The sequence below is a fragment of the Peromyscus maniculatus genome, chromosome 2 (genome assembly GCF_049852395.1).
Source record: "Peromyscus maniculatus bairdii isolate BWxNUB_F1_BW_parent chromosome 2, HU_Pman_BW_mat_3.1, whole genome shotgun sequence".
Classification (NCBI taxonomy): Eukaryota; Metazoa; Chordata; class Mammalia; order Rodentia; family Cricetidae; genus Peromyscus; species Peromyscus maniculatus.
Genome location: NC_134853.1, coordinates 156,799,949 through 156,823,904, shown reverse-complemented (window position 1 = coordinate 156,823,904; position 23,956 = coordinate 156,799,949). Strand labels below are relative to the sequence as shown.

Sequence of the window (23,956 nt, the reverse complement as noted above, 5' to 3'; positions counted from 1 at the left end):
AAAAAATCATTTCTAGAAAAAAAAAAAAAACTCACAGCAGTGTCTCTCTGGGGAGTCTATTTTATAGGCCAAGAGAAACTATTACCCTTCAGTTTATTTTTACCAAAGGTCTTGGTGTTGGGCAACATGTTGAAGGTCTTCAAGAGCAGCCCAACTCTTGAGCCAGAGTTCTCTGCGAAGTGAACGTCTGGTAAAGGGGGCACTCTGAACACAAGCCTTCCCAACCAGCACTCACAAGGAAGGGATTCTGACGGGACTGAGCAGACGGGCAGGGGCTGCTGCAACAGAGCAACGTCCTACACACAGGATGCTTTACCTTACCTGATTCCTGTTAAGTCAATTTTGTTAAACTCAAACTAGCAATGTTTTCCTAAAACACATCAGGTAACAAGGAGAGACAGATTTTAGTCTTGTATCATGTAGAGACTTGAGGGCTAGCCTGTGATACATGAGACACTGTCCAAAGCAAAGCAAGCAACCCACACATTCAAATGCAGACATCAAATACCAAGAAAATAGACTGGAAATGATTTTTTTTTAAAGCAGGCCACTTTCAACTTTTGAAAATAAAAGACAGGGTGAGGCTGCATCACTAAGCGAAGGGCCTCCGTTTCATGCACCTGGCAATCTAGTATGCTTGGGTAAACTGACAATGACCTTGAAACACAACTTTCCATTTCAGCGCAGGTCACCCCGGAGATTTCACTGCTAAACTTCCAGCAGGCGGGACCACGGTATCTATCACTATACCATATCACAATTCTTAAAATTCTTACTTAAGATCTTGCAAAATGGAGAGGTGACAGCCATTTCCTAAAACCAGTAGCAGGCAATCATGCACAAACGCAGACCTGACACTTGGAAATCCAGTCTGTAACCACAGAAAGAAGCACAAGACACCTATGGTATGAGCAGTAAGCCACAATGTAAGGACACAGGACCACTGAGGAAACACACAATGCCACAGGGCTCAACCTTTTCAACTGGAAAACTGAATGTAGATGTTTGTCTTCTAGCTGTGTGAAGCCAATGAACATCTCTTCTAGCCAATGAACATTGTCTTTTTGTTTGTTTTTCGAGACAGGGTTTCTCTTGTGTAGCTTTGCGCCTTTTCTGGATCTCGCTCTGTAGACTAGGCTGGCCTCAAACTCACAAAGATCCATCTGGCTCTGCCTTCGGAATGCTGGGATTAAAGGTGTGCGCCACCACCGCCCGGCTAATGAACACTGTCTTAATGGTTTACTCAAAAAATCTGATGGAGCAGGAGTGGAGGCACACTACACGGCTTTAAGCCCAGCATTCAGGAAGCATAGAGGGGGTGGATTACTGGGCATCCAAGGCCAGCCTGGTCTAAATGGAGAATTTCAGGCCAGCCAGGACTAGAATGAGGACTTTTCTTTAAAAAAAAAAAAAAAAAAAAAAAGGGGGGGGGGATAAACCAGATGAAAGCATATCATTGTTACTAACATTCACAAAGCTGTTATTGGCACTGTCTGCCTATCACAGGAAAGTCAGACTGTTAACTGTGTATCCAGTAACTGATGAAAGGATCTGACATTTTTTTAAGGACAGGCTCTCCCATATGCCTGAGGCTGGCCTTTAACACTCTATGGAGAGGCGCTGACCTTGAACCCCTGACCTGCTTCCCAAGTGCTGAGATTACAGGTATGCATCAGCACTCACTTTAATACAGTGTGGAGGACTGAACCTCAAACTTCCTGCATACTAAGGAAGTCCACTACTAAGCTATATTCCCAGCCTGAAAGGCCCTAACATTTAAAACCCATTTTAAGATGGCTCAACTAGCAAACTTCATTGTTACTATTATTACTACATATTTGTGTGTGTGTGTTTGTGTACGGGCACGTGTGCTTCTGAGAACGCAAGTGCCACCATTTGTGTTGGAAGGTCAAAAGACAATTGTGGGACTGGGTTCTCTCTCCCCATGCGGTCTCGGGGTTCACGCAGGCTGTCAGCCCGTCATAACAACTGCTTTCACACGCTGAGCCGGCCTGCTGCTCCTCAAGGAGCAGTTTTAAAATGAGTATTTTCTTTCATTTGTTCTGTTTTTGTTTCCTTTTTTAGAGACAGGATTTTTCTGTGTAGACCTGGAACTCACTCTATAGAGCAAGCTGGCATTGAACTCAGAGATCCACCTGTGTGTGCCACCAAGCCTGACTAAAATTAGTATTTTCATGTACATTTTTAAGGCTGTAAATGACTGAACAAAATATTTGTATGGATACCAGTCCCACACAACCTGAGCCTTATTTATATTATTTTTAAAGGCTGAGAAAATACTGTAAGAAAGGGTGAGACTCATCAGCGAAAACTAAAGAAAAAGCATCTTGTATTTAATACACTGCTCTAACGATCATTATTTCAGGAAAGGCACAGGACTATGATTCCTGAATGAAGACTATATAAAAAGGAGAAAACATTTTAAAAATGACAAAAATATTTCATTTATGTGTGTGCAAGTGTATTCTTGTGAGCGCAGTGCCCAGAGAGTCCAGAAGAAGTCATCAGACCCCTTAGAACTGGAGTTATAGGTGGTGGTGAGTCATCCACTGTGGGCGCCAGGCACCAAACTTGGGTGTTCGGGAAGAGCACCATTCTCTCAGCCACCTAGCCATCCCTCTGGCCAAGAGACTTACATTCTACACTGAGTTAGAAGGAAGTGGCTGGTTCACAAGGAACAGAGCAGTCCTCAGACCCTCACCACACATAAAACACATCCTGGCCCATGGCCTAGTTTTGGCTCACCAACTGTTTTCATAAATTGAACAAGTTAAGGATAATTTTTATTCTTGCTAGGCTAGGGTTGAAATACCAAAAAAATATGTGTCTTTTAAATACAAATTCAAATTTCAATTCTATCAGTAAGTTACTGAAACACTACCACATTTCATTCACTGACAGTGTGTACTGTGCCAGGCCTGGAGACATCCACACTAAAGAAAAGAGTGGTGTGTGAAGGTCCATCCGTTCAGGATTCAATAACGCCTACAAATGGGTCCAGAGCACAAAGGACAAAAAGTAAACAAACTAAACCCAGCCGCGTCCCCAGAGGAATCTGTGTGACGCTCAAGCCTCACCCGGACTGTGTGAGACTCCCCAGCCTCTAGGAAGTATCTTATCCTCTGCAGGAACATCATTTTCTCAACAAGCTTCAAGGCAGGCACCAACTACTTGGACCTCTCTTAACTTAGTGCTAAATCTTGTTCCTCAGAAGCACAATGATGTCACACTCATATACCTTTTTAGTGGTTGCTAGGAAACTCACTGTGACATCAACAGAGCATCATGTAAGGACAATAACAGGACAGCAGAAGCAACAAAGGATACCACTAGATGTGTGAACAAGATGGAAGTTTTTATTAGAAACCAGGGTCTCACAAGAAACTTAGTTACAAGCTGCCTTAGGCAGTGAGGTGCCTCAACAGGTAACACTTGCCTTGAAAGGCTGATGACGTGGGCTGATCCCCAGAATCCACACACAGGTGCAAGGAAGAACTGACTCCACAAGGCTGTTTTTGACACATGTCCCATGGCATAAAGGCAGGCCCCCACACACAAATAAATACAAGTTGCCGTGATAGAGCAAGGCTGAGAATTTCTCCCCCCAGTTCAAGCCCAAGTTATAAATAAGCCCCCTTCCTTTACCAAGAAAAAAAATACAGCAGCCCCTAAAACGTAATCCCATTGTATCTTCAGTAACATTTTAAAGTAAGAGTTTAAGGGACTGTCAAGAGAGCCATGACTAAGTGCTGGGCATAAGGAATTACTTGACTTTGGGTCCCCAGAACTCAAAAAGGAGCCAGGCACACCTCTGGGGCTCACTGACCACCCCACCTAACTCATCTCCAGGTTTAGTGCCAATAAACTAAAAAGTTATGGTTGAAGAGACAGTAAGACACCCAACATTGACTTTCGGTTTATACACACCCAGTGTCCACTCATGCACCTGGATACACAGATCCAAAGAAATCGACACACACAAACAAATAAAACCAAAATTAAAACTACACACACACACACACACACACACACACACACACACACACACACACAACTAGGGAGAGTTGACTAAACCTGACTATTTAGAAGAGGTATTCTCAAAGAAGAGCAACCATTACTCAAGGAAATCAAATGTTATTGAAAGTTTTTAAACAAACAAAAATCCCCAGACATTAGTTTTTGAGCTTGATAGATGAAAATCTGATTGGAAAATGTTATTCAAGAAAGCCACATGTTGCCAGGCAGGGGTGGCACATGACTTTAATCCCAGCACTCGAGAAGCAGAGGCAGGTGGGTCTCTGTGAGTTTGAGGCCAGCCTGGGCTACAGAGTGAGTTCCAGGACAGTGAGGACTGTTATACAGAGAAACCCTGCTTCAAAAAACAAAAACAAAAACAAAACAATAACAACAAAACCCAAGAAACCCAAAAGAAACAAATAAAAAAAAGAAAGCACGTCTTTATGAAATGACACCACTGGTCTTGGGACAAGCTCAGGAGGGGCTGTCACTCACCTCCGTCTCTGCCTCTAAAACCTCGTCTGGGGTTCGGGTCCGATCTTTCGCTTTCTTCCATGTCTTTGGTGCAATGGTGGCTGTTTGCACTGAAATACAAGATCAGTTCTGTTACTTACCTCTGCAGTCTGCTGGTGATTGATAGATCGAAAACATCTTTGCATTCAAACCCAGCAGCACAGAGAAATTCACCTATGGCCAGGAGCAAGATGACAGCCATGTGAACACTTGTTCGGCAGCAGCCTAGCTACTGCAATGTAAGGTAAGTGTGTTAGACACAACGCAGCTTTCCTCTGGTGGCCTGGGTACTCCGACATGGCATGAGGCATCTGGCCTGTGATTCAGAAGTGACAGAGCATTCCTAATCAAAATCCAGAACCTAAAGTTTTGTTTTGGGGAGTTATTTTTGAGACAAGATCTCACCATGAAGCGCTGGCTGGCCTGGAACCCTATGTAGACTAGGTATGTCTAAAATCAGAGAGAGCTACCTGCCTCTGCCTCCAGACTTTGAAGCAGCTGGATTTTTAGGCTGGAGATCCTCCTCTAGCCATGTCTGCACACACTTTTCTGAACTGGAAATCTGAGGTCTGAAAGGCTGCGGTTCCTAGCACATCAAATCACGGTGACACAGACCGGCATAAGAGCTAAGTCTACACCTGAGTCTGGTCCTACCAGGCCACTGTGTGATCTTAAGCAAGGGACACTTCTGGATCTCCTGCATAAAAATGAGGTCAGGAATTTGTTTGTGTAAGGGTTTCCTATGGGAGGCAGCTGTGACCAACACCCACTTTCATCTCAGATCAATATCAGTGGCCAAAGCTTTCCTGGTGCCGGGGAAAACCGACCAAATAGATAACTTTTACCAGGTATTTCTATTGGATCAAAATTCTAAACGGAAGATTGAGTTCACAAAAGTTTTTCTCTTGTTTTCAGTGGTGGTGGTGTGGAGGACTAAAGCCAGGAACAACAGCCATAAACGATTAAAAAAATATCCATTAGACTTATGGAGCTCTCAGAATTAGTCAATACACAGCTATGAAATGTATCTACAATTTAGCCATCATGGGGTAGGCAGAAACTGTTAGAAGGATGCTGCAGATGGCAGTCCAGACGGAAGTCCATGGGCCATTCCAGAGGACTAAAGATGGATAGAACTTTGAATCAGGAAGGTCACTTAACAGAAACACAACCAGAGTATGCAAGCGCAGAAGAGAAGCACTCCATGTCTCCATGACCAGACTGTGTCAACACACAAACTATTTAGGGGAACAAGGAAAAGAAAGGGGCCGTCAAAATACACAAAATTACTCCACCATTCCAGAAATGCTACAAATCCTGGAGGCCTATGATGACAAACCTCAAGGCAATTTATCTTTTTTTCTTCAGGGACCACACTCAGCTAGAAAATATTAGGGCAGTTACAATTTTCCCCCCTAGCTTATATGAGGTAAAACATTTCCTCAGAGTACAGAAGCTATAGGAGTGTGTATTCTGGAGTTCCCTGTTTCTTATGGGTCTTTTGGTCGGACACAGACACAGCCTTCTTTAAACAATCCTCAAGAACAGTTTTCATGTTCCTTCACTTTACAAAGAGACATGGAGTTTGAAAAATCTCAACATATCAAGTCTCATTTATTTTATATTGGCTTGAACTCAGTCCTAAATTCCATTCATGGAAAGGGCAAGGACAGTTGAGGGAATGAATTTGGGGGCGGGGTGGTGGTGGTAGCTAAATAAAGAAATAGTTATCTATAAACTACAAAAGACATGAAAACTTGTCAAAAGTAAATCAAGCACACCCAACATGAAACACTGAAAACATTTCTCCCAATGAGCTATGAAATACACTGAAGACTTTTTCCCTTTAATCTACTACGCAGCAGAAACTGTGACTAACTGCTAGCCACCTTCTTCCAGGGCTAAAAAGTTATTTAAAGACTCTGAAGGAGTAACCTGTGCAGCAGTGGAGGTGGGAGGTGGATAAAGAAGGAACACACACCCTTGTAAGAGAGACACCTGCCTTCTAAAACACTGACTGGTTTACAGACGACTGCTCTTCATGACTCACGGTGTGTGTGTGTGTGTGTGTGTGTGTGTGTGTGTGTGTGTGTGTGTGTGTGTGTGTGTGTGTGTGTGTAAGTGTAAATCTGGGTGAGTTGAGGGGGGTGTTGAGAAGCGATCCGCTCTAAAGGGAAGAAGTTAGGAGGAGAGGCGGAGCTCCAGACTCCGATTCCAGGGCTCTGTGAACCAGGCGAAGAAGGCAGTACAGTCAACACATCCACTGCAGTGCAGACACGCGACAAACCCCAGCAGGCTGTGGTGCAGGCGCACTGGTACTATCTTCCATGCTATCAGGGTGCATGGGCCCCGTGCGTGCTATGACAGTGAGCCACACCAGCTGCCTGAAAGGGGGATTTCTGACATTTCCAAGACCAAGATAGGGGTTTCTACTCATCCTCATGAACGCTGTGTAAGCGATGGAAATCCCGAGGTGTTCCTAGCCATGTGAGCCTAGAGATGCCCCAGCTTCTCCATATATGAACAACATTTCTATAGGCATACATAATCAAAATGTAAAATAGTAATACAAACAACCTTCACATTATTATTTTATGCTTCTCCAAACTGTTACAAGTGAAAGGGAAAGTATTTTTTATGGCACAAATTGTTAGAAGGTCTTATTAATAAAAACAAACCTCAAGCCAGGTATTGGAGAGAATGCTGAGAGATCAGAAGTAGAACCAGACATATCCAACCTCACTTGCCAACTCCTCAGCTGATCTCGTTTCCTCAAACTGGAAGCCTCTGAGTCCTCATCCAGAATGAATCTCAGCTGAACTGCTGCTAAAAGCCTAAAAGCTTAACCAGGCTCTAGTTCCTGGTTTTCACGCCTTATATACCTTTCTGCTTCCTGCCATCACTTCCTGGGATTAAAAGTGTGTGTCACCATGCCTGGCTGTATCCAGTGTGGCTTTGAACTGCTCTCTGACCCCAGATAAGTTCATTAAGGTGCATAATATATCGGGGAACACAATATCACCACAATTTTCTTCTTTCCAGAGTTCTTTCCATGAAGTGACTCATTTACACACATGGAAAACTCAAGGGAACACTAGAACTTAATTAATGGATTTTCAGAAGGCTCTGCCTTATCTGGAGGTTTTGAATGTAAGTCAGGGGAGGAATTAAATCAGGCACACTCCCACTTTTAACTCATACCCAGGCACAGAATTCAGACCCTACATTATTGTGCTACATTGAGTAGGTAAATGAAGAGGTAGAGCACACTCACCTTCCTGGTGCCTACAGAAGGTATAAAGAACAAGTTGTGCCAGTTCTCATCCTCATCACACTCTGGAGGCCACCCTTCACTGCGTGTGTGCACCGAGGATGCCAGCACTCCAGCTGGCACAACACCACCACAACTGCCCTCTCAAGTCCTGCTGCGGCATGCTGGGGCGTTTCTAGCTTTTCTAAAGTTGTCCAAATAACATTTCCAAATGTGTAAGAACCGAACAGGAGGAAATCACAGCGACCTCTTCACTTGACAGCACAAATTCTCTACTTGTCAGATTATCTGTGACAAAAAGTCCGAGCAAAACCACCTCAGGGAGAGAAAGCGGGAACTGGAGGGGAGCAGTTTCTTATGGTGGCCAGGACAGGAGCAGACAGGAGCAGAGCTGTGACAGCAGGCGAACCCCTCCATCCCTTTCCATCACACATGGGCCCTTGGCACAGTCAGGCCAGGTCTTCCCTTCTTAGCTAACCTTCTCTGGGGATGTGTTCACCTCAGCAACAGGCTCCACTCATCTCCAAGGTGCTTTGGACAGTCAAGAGCACAGGGAAGAGTAACCAGCACGTTCCAGAAGCCTGACTCATGTCAGAATGCACTTCAGACATAATCCTTTGCGAGATGGGGGAGGGAAGAGAGGGCCCTCATAAAGCACAGGCAACGCTGAAAGCCATCTTATCCGGAAGTATCACAGGCATTTGCGCCAATTTTATTTCTATCATTTAGAAATAACAGCTACAGGCGGTGGTGGCGCACACCTTTAATCCCAGCACTGGGGAGGCTGAGGCAAGTGGATCTCTGTGAGTGTGAGGCCAGTCTGGTTTATAAAACAAGTTCCAGCTAGGGTTGTCAACACAAAAAAATCCTGTCTTAAAAAACAAAACCAAAACAAAATAAGGAGATAAAAATAACAGCTATATATACATTTCATGTTTAGTTTACAGTCTGGTTGTATTTTAACTGAATTTTAAACAGGAATCTATTTAATGTATTGGCCTTTTGTGGAAGGTTCCTAAAGACCAACTGCTGAAATTCACTCTGTGAAAAGGGCCAGGAAAAAACACCTTGCCCCTGACTAGACCCAAGGCCTGGGCTTGAAATCCCACCAATCCCTGAGCTTGCCCCAGAGTTAGGCTGCAGAATCCCACCAATCCCTGAGGACCCTGAGAGCAAGATGCCATCAATCCCTAGCCACCCTAGAAAGCTCCACCTACATAAGGAACCCCATATAAGCTCTGTATCCTGTTCAGTTTACTGCTGCTTCTCACCCTAGCGTAGCCACCATGCTGGATTTTTCCTTCCCAATAAATCATCTCCTGGAGGCGGTGTGTTGTGCATGACACTTCCACCTGATTGGAGCCCAGCTGTAACAACTTTTGCTCACCGAGAGCAGAGCTGTAACACTTTCCCGGAGGGAAACTTTCCCCTAGGGGAACCAAACTGTACCCCTGTAACACTTCAAAGAAGCTGAGCCTTTGCTGGGAATCCCTCCCCTGTGGGAGCAGAGTTGTTACACTTGCATTGGAAACCTTTCCGTGGAGCAGGGCTGCAAGCTGTTACGCTTACAGTAACTTTGTGGTGTTCCTTGGATCACATTGCCAGAATACCTTTCCACCAGAGATGCAACACGTACATTCACTCCACTAAATGCTGTTTAACTCTAGTTCATATTAGTATTCTGGGCGGGGTGGGGGAGGGGGTGAGGGTGAGTAATTTTTCAAAGTAAGTGAATCATAGGGACATGACTGAGGCTTAAGATATATCAAGTAATGAAAATACATAAAGGTACAGAACCAAGAAAATTGAGTCATTTAATTAAGTGCATTTAAGGAGCAAGATGTGGCTCTGTTGAAGGCACTTGCCACCAAGCAAGATAACCTGAGTTCACTTCATAGGTCCCATAAGATGGAAGGAAAATGCATCAATTCCCACAAGCTGTCCTCTGAGAGCTATACAAAGTGTTGCACCTGTGTGCAGACTGACAGAAACACACACAATAAATACAATGTTAAAAAGACAGTAAAGAGGAGGAGCAGATTAAAATGTCTGACTAGTCTATAGAAAGTCCCTATCAATATATAGTTAACAGGTTTGAACCTTCACATCCAGCACAGAGCACAGCAGAGCTTTTATGAGCCACTATTGGTGGCAGACCCTACAATCTGGAGCATTCCCTATGTCAGGGTCATCAATTTACAGGTGATCGTGTCCTTACTCCTGCCCATAGAACCCACGCTGTATCTACATCCCTGGGATGAATTTAATCAGCACTGTAACTCAGAGCCAAGAAGTCGTCTCAACAGCTTTGTCTCCCTGTCACAATCGGACTTCTCACCCAGGGACCAGGCTCTGGTAACTGCCTGCTTGTCATAAAGACCTGAGCTGTGCTTTGCACTTGAATAGAAGCAACTAACAGATGGCCACTGAAATTACCACAATTTAGGATGAACTAGGCTGGTACCCGACAAGATGGCTGACAGTAAGAAGAAACACAGTTTAGGGGGATGGTTAACGGCGGCTGAGGTAGAAGAACTTCATGTTTAAGACCAGCATGGACGTGGGAGTTGAAAGCCATGGTGGGCTACACAGAACACACTTGTGGAAAGAAGCCAACTGCTGCTACCGATACGAGGAGGACAGCGGGAGTTACAGCCACAATCTAACAGCACAAAGGACAATTAGTCAGTCAGCTCTTCCAACTCATCACGGATTTACTCATCTAGCTGATTCAAGCATGGCTCATAGAGGTCAGCGGACAAGGAGCTGCCCTCGCCTGTCAGCACCCGGACTAGAGGGGAAGCAAGGTCGCAGGGTCGGGCTGAGGGTTCTTAGGTTCTGAGGGCTCTCTCCTGAGCCGTCCGTGGTGCTCGATCCAGGACTAAAGTTTGTTTCATAATAAACGGTTTTTGTTGTTTTTTGGTATTTGTGTAAATTCTCTGGACTGTGAAGAGACTTCACTCTCCTGTCACAATCTGGTAATGAGGGTGGACAGAGTGGCTACCAGCTGAGAGCCTTAATGACAGAAGGGTTCTCCTTCCCTCCCCTTCCGTCCTCCAGTTGAAGACTAGTGTGTCCAGAGTACAGGGCTCAGGGCTCAACTGACACAAACCCGAGTAAGCACTTCACCCGCTGAGGAGGGCAAGCACACTGCCCAGGCGTACACATCAACAGAGTAGAATGTTCCAGCAATGGAATTCTCAGAGAGTTCCCACCCTAGACACCTGCTTTCAGCCTTTCTCATCCATCCCTTTCCCTTCGTAGCTGTTTCCCTCTTAGCTCTCTGCCCTTCAGTCAGCACTAAATTCAAGTCCTCACTTTCCCAAGCTCTGGGCCGCCACCAGGTTTCTTTAGGGAGTGTAATCTAGTTTGTCGTGTCTCCCCACCCCCACCCCCACCTTGACAGGTTTGTTTGATTGTTACAGCAATTCCCATGGAAATCTAGAAAAAACAAAAGGTAGATTTATCTTGGAAACAAGGATAATCTGGGAAAGAGAAGAGAAATTCTCCAGTGGAGACTGCAGGGCATCGGGGCCTAGGTCTCTGATACCAGTACTCGGGAGGCAGAGACAGGGGGCTCTTGTAAGTTTCAGGCTAGCCCGGTCTACATAGTGAATTCCAGGATAGCCAGGGCTACAAAGTGAGACCTTGTCTAAAACAAAACAAGACCAAACCACCCTACCACACACAGCGAGCGCATCAAATTGCCAAGAATCCCAGCAACGAGGCAGACGCATGACCGCTGATGCGGAGGGAGAAGCACTCAGGACTCTGCGTCCGGCCTCTGAGACTCCTGTGAGGTTGGTAACTGCTCCTTGGTCTGTTTAAAGCTTTTCAAGGCTGAGCATCGGGAACAAAAATAGTAAGTATAATACAACCAAAGATTCAGCCTTATGTTCTACCAAAACCAGATGTCGAGACACAACTGAGAGTTTTCACTTCTTCCTTGAACGTTACTGATCAGCAGCAAGGCTAAGCAGTAGGTGACATCCAGGTGAACACTACTGATGCCTTCAATAACCACCTTAGGTTATTTTTCCTGTTTGTTTCTTTAATTTTGTTTCTTATTTTATCTTAAATTTCCTTTTTTTGAATTTAACTTACTTTTAAGTTTCTGAAGGTGGATGCTTGAGGCCAACACAATGAAGATATTTTCCTTTCACAATATATTCAAAGAGTGGTTTAAATTTCCATCTAGCCGGGTGGTGGAGGCGGCTCACGCCTTTAATCCCAACACTTAGAAGGCAGAGGCAATCAGATCTTAGATTTTGAGGCCAGCCTGGTAGCAGAGTGAATTCCAGGACAGCAAACGCTATACAGAGAAATCCTTTCTTGAAAAAAAACCAACCCAAACCAAACAAAATAAAAAAGCTTCCATCTAAAAATCAATACTGCCGTATGCTATGTAGGATCCCATCACTCAAAATGCTCAACTTTGCCTTACAATCCTCTGCATGGCAAAGTGCCCTTGTAGATATAGTAAAATTAAGCACCATCAGATGGACTGGAATCCATTAGACACCAAGTAACCAAAAAGTACAGAAGGTAGGAGGATTAAGGGACATGTGAGTAGGGGGACTGCCCAGCAAGGAACAGTGGTGGGACAGGCTCCCCAATGAAAGCCCCAGAAATGCAGGTCTCTGGGAACCTCCACTGCATCCCATTGTGGACCACTGACCTACAAAACTGTAAGGTAATTAATACGCACTGTTTGTCACTAAATTTACGACAGCTACCGTAACACAGCATCAGAAACAGTCCACAAACCTTGCTGTGCCGGCTTCTCATTCTGCTACAGATAAAAATGTTTTTGCATTTCCCTTGGGCTTTTCCTCTGACCTTCCAGAAAGTAAGGCACCTGGTGTCTAAGTGCTGCCAAGACTTGCCCAAGGGATTTTCTCAATGATTTCCAAATTGAATTGCACCATTGCAAGAGAAAATACCTGCTCTGACTTGACGTTTGAGGAACAGAAGACACTGATTGTGCATGTAGGTCACAGGACAGCTTGTGGCAGCTGGTTCTCTCTCCATGACATGGGTCTCTGGAGGGAAGCAGGTTATCAGGCTTGGTGACACACACCTACACCTACTGAGCCATCTTACTGTCCCAACTAGAACACTTTATTAAGAATTTAAATGAACCACAACCAAGTCTATCTGGGTCAATCTGTCATGTGCACTTGAATGTATACTACATGTGTAAGGGTTTCACAAGAGGATTTTTCGAATCTGTCTGTTAAGTGAAGTTGCGAGAGTAACCTGTTCATTTGTCTTACACGGTTACTGCCTGTTGGTTGGCTGGTCTTATCAACTTGCCAACTCCTGGTCTCCACTGTCTGGACAGACCAAACAGTGACAGTAACAATGACATGGACAAGGTCTAAGAGTTCTACCAGAATGGAAAATATAGGTAAACTCAACCTTTGTCTATTCATCTTGAGTTATGTCTTCTCAACTCACTTACTGGTAAATTCTACCAAATATTTGAGGAAAAAACAGTATGTAGTTCTAATTCATTCCATGAGGTCAATCAATTAACCAGATACTAGCAAACAGCACTGGAATATATACAGATGCAAGAAGGAAAACCAAATAGAAGCAACCCACCAAGTTTAGCAGTTGGAAATTCAACAATATTTAATGTAACAGGCTGGAGAGATGGCCCAGCAGCTAGAATTTCTTACCACACAAACCTCCCAATCTCAATTTACTGCCTGGAATCCATGGGCACACGCGTAGGTCCATACTCTGACACACAAACATACATGCAAACACAATAATAACAAATGAAAAATTTATATTTATATCATGATCAAGTTTTATCTCAGGAAAACAAATCTGGTTCCATACATATTAATACAAATAAAAAGTAAACTGTAAACCGAAGGTTCTCTCCCGAATAACCACTCAGAGGCTTAATATTACGTATGAATGCTTGGCTAATGGCTCAGACTTGTTACTAGCTAGCTCTTACATTCACTCATATTTCTTATCTATGCTTTGCCATGTGGTTTGTGGCTGGTTACCTCATTTTCTACATGTCTTGTTTCCTCAGCAGCTGGCTGGCATCTTCTCAACCCACATCTACATTTGGCTTCCCCCCCAGCCTTATTCTGTCTGGTTACAGGCCAAAACAACTTTATTATCAACCAATGAAAGAAATACATATTCACAGCATTCAGAAGGATACCCCACAGGATTTCCACCCTTCTGTCTAATCAAAAAGGAATGTTTAAACTTTAGCGTGGTAAAATTATATTCAACAAAAAAGCAAGTCCTAAGAACATTTCATTGGATGCAGGGAGAGCACTGAACCGATTCTACTTATATGCCCCAAATAATGTCTTAGCAGCAAGAAAACTCGCCAGCTCACTGGGTAAGTAAGTAAAGGTAAGTGACTTCGGGCTTTCTCCCTGCACAGGAAGAGAACGTGGATATCTGTTTTCACGCTATTTAATACCAGACTAGAGGTTCCACTGTTTTAACAAATAAATGAGAAATACCAAATCTAGTTATAAATGTTTTGAGAAAACATAAAACTAGTAAGAGGGGGCTGAGACGGCTCAGGACCTAAGTTTAATCCTGGGAACTCATTAAACAATTGATGGAGCCGGGCGGTGGTGGCGCACGCCTTTAATCCCAGCACTCGGGAGGCAGAGCCAAGTGGATCTCTGTGAGTTCGAGGCCAGCCTGGGCTACCAAGTGAGTTCCAGGAAAGGCGCAAAGCTACAGAGAAACCCTGTCTCGAAAAACCAAAAAAAAAAAAAAAAAAAACCAAAACAATTGATGGAAGCCAGGCACATTGGCACATGGTTTTAATCCCAGCACCCAGGAGGCAGAGACAGCCTGGTCTACATGGAGAATTCCAGGACAGTCAGCGCTACAAAGTTGGCTCAATCTCCCACCTTATTTAAAAAAAAAAAAAAAAAGGACTTCACAAAGTGTGTAATGGTGCATGTGCACACATACATGACTAATATATATGTGCAGATAGACAAACAATTAAGAATAAAAAACTCGTCAGGCGGCGGTGGGGCACGCCTTTAATACCAGCACTCGGGAGGCAGAGCCAGGCGGATCTACAGAGCGAGATGCAGGACAGGCACCGAAACTACATGGAGAAACCTTGTCTAGAAACCTTCCCCCCTCCAAAAATAAAAAAAGAAAGAAAGAAAGAAAAAAGGTTTATGTAAAATTTTAGTCTTTGAACGCTATTTAGGATAATAAAGAAATGCATGTTAGATATGTTCTCAAGGTCACACAGAGATCTATATTTTAGATAGACAGGTGATCTTCCAACACATCAAAGACCTACAAAATATGGCATTTAAAATGTTTTAATAACATAAGGCTTTTCTTGACAATGAGACATGTTTGCTCCTAAAGACACCAATCTGTTTCAAAAAAGGATGATGGGCCCCAAAGAACCTCCATATGGAGCTTGCTTTCTTTGTGGCAAAGCTAGACAATGGGCAACAAACTGCCAAGATAGATTAGGACATTCCTTCAAAATTCCTGTTACACAGAAGTCTGTCAGATATTACAGGCCTGCAGGTCAAAGACAGATGCTCGAAATGTTGAAGAGGAAGTTTCATCCAGGCAGCCAGATGTCTCTTTCATTTTGGAAGTGGCTTGCACTGAACTTCCTGTTTCCTCAAGTAATATAATAATCCTCCTGGAATCTTCTATGGCATTGAAGACTAGATAGTTATAGTTTCCTTAGGTATGACAGAAAGTAAAGTAGGTACAAAACCTTGGGCTCACGAAGATAGGATAAATAATTGAAGTATTTTATCTGAAATTGCCAAATACAATTGGCCACCACCACCTGGTCAATAATTGTTCTTATTGTTTACAGTTTTATTACAATAGAGTGAAAACCGCTCCTTTTTATTTAGACAAAAAGAGAAATGTTGTGGAATATTCCTTTACACTGTGTGAAGATATTTCATTGTGATTGGTTTAATAAAAAGCTAAACGGCTGCTGGGCGGTGGTGCACGCCTTTAATCCCAGCCCTTGGGAGGCAGAAACAGGTGGATCTCTGTGAGTTTGAGGCCAGCCTGGTCTACAGAGCGAGTTCCAGGACAGCCAGGACTGTTAAATAGAGAAATGCTGTATAAAGGGGGAAAAATGGGGGGGGGGGAGAAGCAAGCTAAATGGCTAATAGCTAGGCAGGATTTTCAGGGCAGAGAGAAGGTTGGGGAGAAGGGCAGAGGCACAAGGAGTTGTCAGCCAGATACAGTGGAAGCAGGAAAGCAACATGGAAAAAGTAAAGGTAATAAAACCATGAGGCAAAAAGTAAATTACTAGGAATGGGTTAATTTAAGTTGTAAGAGCTAGTTAGAAACAAGCCTAAGCTATCAACTGAGCTTTCACAGTAAGAAGTCTCTGTGTGGTTATTTGTGAGCTGGCAGGTGGGACACAAAAAGTCAGCCTCCAAGTATCATGCAAAGGCATCTAAATTTAAACTCCAAGGGTCCAGGCACTTACCTGCACATACCTATTTGCATACAGGCATGAACGTGCAGGGTCATACGCACACATATCTCTAAAAATATGTATATAGCAAAGAGTAGAAGACTTACACATTATACTTTAAAACATTGCTAAGACAGAGACTTACATAAGTGGCAAGATACACGATACTGAAGAAGAGAAGCCCCAATATTACCCAGATGTCAGTTATGCTTTAATTGAATGCAAATCGACCAGGGCTTATCTTATTGTTATTTTACCAGGCAGGTTCCTGCTATGAAGTCTAGAGTGACCTGGAACTCTTTGTAGTATAGCAGGGGAATTTTGTTATGTTAAAAAAAATTACAGTAAAAACCAATTGTAAAAAATAAATAAAAAATTAAGGACTTAAAAGAGCCCCCCCCCCCCAAAAAAAACCCAAAAACCAAAAACCAAAACAACCAACCAACTAATCCCGTAATGAACAAGAAGAACGGACTCAGGAACTAAGCACTGTCTGATGTGAAGACTTAGCACAGACCTTACTAATCATGCCAGCGCAGGGATTGTATGAATAAAAGTTACCTGCAGTAAGGTACAGAGGCACATGTATGTAATCACTATAATCTTGGAACTCAAGAGGCTGAGACAGGGATTTTGGTGAGTCCCAGCCAAACTGGGCTACAGTGCTAGGTCAATGAGGAGAAGAAATTAGAAAATCCTGAAACATACATACTATGTGGTAAATCTACTCAGGAATTTGATTGCTCACGTACATAACATCATGGATAAGTTGAAGAATTAAAATTGTTATAGAGCTGAAAATGCAGATTAGTTCACAGTGGGAGAAAGTGGTGTCTGGGGTTGGGATGAGGGTAAAACAGGAAGCAGGGATTTATGAATAGTAAAGAAAAAGCTTTTTGGAGGTATGAGGATGATATTTTAAGGTAAGGTTTCTCTGTATAGTCCTGGTTGTCCTCGAATTCACAGAGATCTACCTGCCTTACCTCCTGAATGTTGGGATCAAATCCATGTACCAACAACACCCACCTTAAAGAAACATTTTTATTTATGTTCATGCATGCGTGCACGTGCATGCACAGTACAGAATAGGTGGTTGGACTCCTTAGAGCTGCAGATGCAGGCATCTGTGGGATACCTGGCTTCTTTGGGATCTAAACTTGGGTCTTCTAGAAGGGCAGCAAACGCTCTTACCTGCTAAACCATTTCTCCAACCCCAAGAAAAACTTTTCAGGTAAAAATATGGCCATGATCTTGATGGTAGACTGCTTATATAACAAGAGTAAAAATGGTTGTGAAAATTAGTGAAATATGTGAAATAGTTGTATGTTACCCCATATCATAATCACGTCTCAGTGACAGTGTTCAAGGATTTGAGTCGTTAATAAAACAGTGCACCTATGCAATCTAACAGCATGCTCACACACACTGGGTGCTTTATGAAATACCGGCATGTACACAGCATTTCCCTTTATGAAAAGAGAGTCTGTGGTTTCCAAGACACCCTGGTCCTATTTCTTCAGATTTCTGTTGCTTTAAAACTTTTGTTTTAAACGACAAAAGTGTCAACTAGAGCCGGGCGGTGTTGGCGCATGCCTTTAATCCCAGCACTCGGGAGGCAGAGCCAGGCGGATCTCTGTGAGTTCGAGGCCAGCCTGGACTACCAAGTGAGTCCCAGGAAAAGCGCAAAGCTACAGAGAAACCCTGTCTCGGAAAAAAAAAAGTGTCAACTAGAACAAATAACTTTAACAGTAACACCTATCTCAACTAACTAATCCCCACCCCCAATGACTACGCAAGCTTCCTTCTCACTGCCTTTAAGAATACTCACCCTGAGGCCAGAGATACTTGTACAAACCTGCAAAAGAGAAGCCTGGATCCCAGCACCCACATATCAGGCTGGGCACGCCCAAAATACCTGCAACTCCAACTCTGAGGGATCTGACACCCTCTTCAGGCCTCTGCACATTCAAGTAAAATACAACTTTATAGATTAACTTATATCAGCTGTGCAACATTCCAGACGCTGTATACACCATTCTTTTTTCAAGACCCTTAAGGTTTTGATGTTTTTCTTGCTACAAAGCCACATACAAAAGCACATGCACACATGCATGCACACACTCCAATGTTACTTTCACTCCTGAAATGTACCAAAGATTAAACACATCTTTCTCTTTATATGTTTATTTTATATCTTGTCACATTTGTTTTCCCAAAAGTTCAGTTTATATTCTAGCTCCCATATGACTTTCACATTTCTGCTATTCTCACAGGGATTCAATAATGTATTTCTTAAATTATTGACTAAAAACAGTATTAGAAAGTGAGATTGCAGCGCATGGTAATCTGAGCACTTTGGAGGCAAAGGAAGCTGGATGTGTGAGTTAGAGGCCAGCAGAAGGTCCAGGATAGCCAGAGCTAGAGAGATACCCTGTCTGGAGGGAGAAAAAAAAATAGAGGGTGATAATCTTTTCCTACTTTTATAACTACTTGTTTTTCTGTAAATTTACTAGTTATATCACATATGGAATATATAAACTAACTATATCTCATGGAATATGTAATTCATTTATTTCCCTTAATGAATATGTCAATTTACTATTTATATCCCCTATGAAATCTTGCCTTAGTTTACTTTTCTTTTCCACTGGCAACTGTTCTGTATAGGTAACTAATTTTTATTTCTTGCCTCCTGATGTCCATTTTGCCAGCACAAAATACACATTTCTACTAACTGTGACTTTATACAGAGTTTTCTCCAATGACTATGTGCTACCTTTGAAAAATATGCCAATAGGGAAATTAAGAAGGACAAGTGCTTCCATCCTACACACAGCAGAGACAACTGGGCGGAAGACACAGCATCTAAAAGTCAGGGGTGGCCATGGCATGTGTAACTAACTACAGCTCTTAGAAGGCCGAGAACAAGTCCAAGACCAACTCAGGCTACATAGAGATCCTGTTCCTGAACAAAAGAAGCCCAGCACCCAGAGGAACTGCTGGGTAGGTGAGCTGCTCTTTTGTTCTAGTTAGCGAGTTTGAGGTCACAAAGAAAGAATACTAGACCAAAAAAAAAAAAAAAAAAAAGCCGGGCGGTGGTGGCACACACCTTTAATCCCAGCACTTGGGAGGCACAGCCAGGTGGATCTCCGTGAGTTGTTCGAGGCCAGCCTGGGCTACAGAGTGAGTTCCAGGAAAGGCACAAAGCTACACAGAGAAACCTTGTCTCGAAAAACCAAAAGAAAGAAAAATAAAAAAAAAAGAAAAAAGAAAAAGAAGAGAAAGAATACTAAAAACAAGACACACCTTCCTTGGAGAAGCCCATCAGATGGTTCATCCTGTTGTTCACAGGCCTATTCTGTTCAACAGTAGAATGGGAATGCTATGGTGTACTGGGGTGGATTTTAGCTAGCCTTCTGTAGATAACTGTCATGACACAAAATTGAAAATGGGGACATCTGACTGACACAATTTTGACCAATTGTATAACATTTCAATAAAGTAGTAAAATACTTGAAAAATCCCTATAAAATTTCAAGTGGACACTTGAATATAAAAAAAATATATTTAGTAGCTGATGGTGCCACTTTTAATTCCAGCACTAGGGAGGCAGAAACAGGAAGATCTGGTGGCGCATGCCTTTAATCGCAGTACTCCGGAGGCAGAGGCAGGCGTATGTATCTCTGAGTTAGAGGCCAACCTGGACTGCCAGGAATGCACAGAGAAACCCTGTCTTGAGAAACGAAACAAAAAACCACCAACCAACTAAACAAAACAACTAGCCATTTATATACTGGGTTCTAGGCCACTCAGAGCTACATGTGAGAGCCTGGCTCAGAAAAGAAAAAAATTTTCCCCTAATTTTTGTTAGTGAATGAACAGATAGCTTACTTTGGGGGAGGGGAGATTTAGGTACACAGAAAAAAAAAAAAAAGAAACCAACTACATCGGGGAAGAGGGTGTGAACCACAGAAAGCAACCAATGTGGGTTACCAGAGGTTTGTCCACAGAGAAACGTGGTACCTATTTCCAAGAACACAAAGGTTTTGTTTGTTTTCCAGATAGGCTTTCTCTGTGTAGCTTTAGAGCCTGTCCTGGAACTTGCTCTGTAGATCAGGCTGCCCTCAAACTCAGAAGGATCCAACTAATGCAGTCTTCACAAATTTTCTCTTAAATACAAATTGTACACATCTGCACACACGACTGTATGTATGCAGAGGTCAGAGGACAATTTTGTGTTTGTTTTTTTTTAAAGATTTATTTATTATGTACACAGAAGAGGGCGCCTAATCTCATTACAAATGGTTGTGAGCCACCATGTGGGTGCTGGGAATTGAACTCAGGACCTCTGGAAGAGCAGTCAGTGCTCTTAATCTCTGAGCCATCTCTCCAGGCCTGTGGTTCTTTTTTTGCATGTCTATGTGGGTTCTGGGGATCCAACTCAGACCTCCAGGCTTGCATTGCAAGCCTTTTTACCCAACGAGGCATCTCACTTGCCCTTGCAGTTGTTTTTCTTGAATTAAACTATTTTGTAGTGAGAACTGAATTAGAATCCTGAGCAAATGAGCGTTTCCCAGTATACATGTTCAGTTCTTACTGCAGAAACCATGGCACTCTGTTTTCTCCATTTCATCTCTCTTCTGACCAAAGCAAGGTCTTAGGGCTGCTTTTGCTTCTATTCAGCCTCAAAGCCGCGGCCTGCACATAAAGACCTGATGACAGACAGGTGTGTTTTGTATCAGGGTCTCTTGCTCATTTTCTGGGGGTTCTGCTTTGGGATCCATGAATCTATGTCACAGAGAGCCCCCATCACGTACTGTCACACCGGATGCATTAACATCCATTTGAAATAGCCTGCCTTCCTGCTCTTCCTGGTAACAGGCCTTCTGGATCATCCAACATACGTGGTTGTTTTATGTAACAGATGTGCTGATGGAGATTTGTACAATTTGTATTTGAGAGAAAATTTGTGAAGACTGCATTAGACAATTTAAAATTAGTCTATACGAAGTCCCTAATGATTTATAAAGAGAAAGCGAATTCATAAAGAACAATCTAATTTTCTTCTGAACAAGAATTTGTTTTGTGTAGGACAATTTATTTATAAAGCAAATAAAGAGGCCAAAAAGGCTAATGTAATTTTGACCTAGAACTAGCGGTTAGAGGGCGTATATTATGAGACTGTACAGAATACAGGAACTACAGGTCGGACGCCACTGGTACACAGCTGGAAAACAGCAGTGCAGCGGAGCCGTCTCCTGTGAGCTGAACTGCTGCACCTGCTCACATGGCCTCTTTACAGACGCTGATCTCCGGCCTCAGTGAGCCCAAAGCACAGCTGCTGGGCTCCAAGCCACGATGAGGTCACAGGACTGCCATCATGGGCAGATTAGTCACCCGTCATCAAACTGGACTCCAGCATGAGCAGCTGGTTCTGGAGTCCTGTGTATTTAGCTGATTCCTGCTGCATCTCAGTGTCTCTTGTCGCATTGCTCTATGGCCTGCGGCCTGCGATGGGAACAACAGAAGGAACTCACACAGGCTCCTGGGCCTCTCCGGCTTCAGCCCATCCGTCTATGTGTCTGGCAACTTCCTGAGGCTGTTTCCCCAGTCCCTTTTGCCTACATGGCTGAGACTGGCGTTAACTCTTCGTTTCACAGCGTGTTCTCTCAATCCATGGTGCTTGCATCTATTTAGTGACAGAACTGACAGTCCCAAAGGGTATAATGGTTTTTATCAAAAATGTCAATGTCCTTATTCACCTCTGTCCTCAGAATCAGCCACACATTTGCAGTGTATAATCCCGAAGTCTCTCGGCCTATGTTCCCATCTCAGGACTGTTTTAAGTAACAACTTAAGTTGACAGACTCTAGTCGTCTTAAACAGTTATTAAAGGGATTAATTCTGAAATGAATTCACTTACATGAAAGTGAAACCACTAAGGTGCTTGACTTAAGATTCCACTTCAAGACCTTTCACATTAGCTGAAAATTTAGGTCCATTTTCTGCTCTATTGTGCCAAAATGTTCACCGCACTTCATTGTGTTTTTGCTTTTCCATACTAAGACTCGAATGCAAGTTAAGTGTGTTATGTGAGTTGAAGCATTTTTTGAAAAGGGTTTTATCTTACTGATCACATCTAATACGGCAGATGCTTAAGATCCAGCAAAGAATGAATGACCACCAATCAAAAGCACATCTAAGGGCAGGAGCTGGTTGAGTGTTTGTGTTACAGAGCTGGAAGCTGGTGAGTGAGGAAACTTTCCTAGAGAGAACAACCCAGGAAGTAGAGACGAAGTGGGAATTAGAGCGCAGGTTTTCACTACAGAACCTGACATTCCCACACAATTCACACATTGTTCCTGTGCATTCTCTGAATTCCAGCTCCACTTCCATCCTGCTTTCTTCATCTCTGTTACTTGTAGAAGGTGGGATATGGAACTCAGCAAAGGAGAACAGTGTGAGGAGTATGTTTTGTCTGTCAGCATAGGGCACAGATGCCAAGTCATTAAGCAAATGAACTGGTAACTTGACCAGTTTACTTAAAGTAGGTTTGCTCCAGAACACTCAGCTAAGAGCAGCCCAATGGGCAATTCTGTCATCCGTGAGAACCCAGATCACAGCAGCGAGACCATTAGCATTTTTTAAAGTCTGCATATTATTATAGCTCTTCACACACCTTCAAAGGCTTGTTTACCTTTATTAAGTACTTTTGTGCTCCTTTTATCAGAACTGACTGCAGTTTAAGGTAAATCTAGAACAGATGCAGATATATAGATCACGACAGCACCAACTTAGAACTCAGAGGAGAGACTCCAAGACAAAGAGTTAGCTTTACTTCCATAATGCTCTTCATTGCTGAATGAGATGGTCACCATGAACATGCAAAGCGAGAAGAGAAAAACGTCCCAATTGCTCTTCTGGGTCCATACCTGGGCCTACAATGTGCAAGTTGCTGAGACCTTAAGGAAAACCTCACAAGCCTGACACACCCCAGTGGAGGCCACTACTCCCACAGCTCTTCACAGAAAACCACTCAGAGGAAAGGGACTCCAGTCTCTTCTGCAGTTCAAAGGTCAGAAGATTAATGTGAAGTGCAAGTGCAAATCACCTGAGCAAATGAAATGAGGTTATTACTCAGCTTAACCCTATATATTCTACAAAGTTACACGAGCGAGGATTTAATAATGATCATAGTTAGGCCACCAGGATTCTTGGCATTTAATGGTAGTATGAAATTTGAGTATTTTTTCCTCCTTTGTCCTAAATTGTGGGTAAAAAGAGGCAACCAAAAAGGGGGTCTGACTTATTTAAAAATAAATACAGGAGCTGGAGGCATAAATCAGTAGGAGAGCACATGACTGCATGCTCAGGATTCCAGGTCTGACCCCACCACCTAATAAACAAGAACACACGCACCAACAGTTGTCAGAGGCCTGTGCTCTATTGCCAGACCAGGCCTGCAGAGAACATTGGCACCGCTTACTGCAACCGGAGCTGCCCAAACGCTTCGTGAAACCAATAGTATTAAATTATAAATCTAAGAAAAGACACATTTTCTGTAATCCACTTATATGAAAATTTGACCTGAGGGCCCAGGGAGGGGGCGCAGCAGGTAAAACTGCTTGCTGTGGAGGCCTGCGGACTTGAGTTTG

The 23,956-nt window shown here is 43.2% G+C and overlaps 1 protein-coding gene across 41 annotated transcripts in view; it reads right to left on the bottom strand.

Moving 5' to 3' along the window:
• The window catches only part of Eif4g3 (eukaryotic translation initiation factor 4 gamma 3), a 233,953-nt gene that overhangs the window by 56,371 nt on the left and 153,626 nt on the right, over positions 1-23,956 (bottom strand). For all 41 annotated transcript variants that reach the window (XR_013049417.1, XM_076565487.1, XM_076565500.1 and 38 more), the window contains one exon: positions 4,534-4,622. Coding sequence is in view for 40 of the 41 variants with exons in the window: in XM_076565487.1 (XP_076421602.1) it covers positions 4,534-4,622 (89 nt within the window). In the remaining variant the exon portion in view is untranslated. The remainder of the gene's footprint in view (positions 1-4,533; positions 4,623-23,956) is intronic.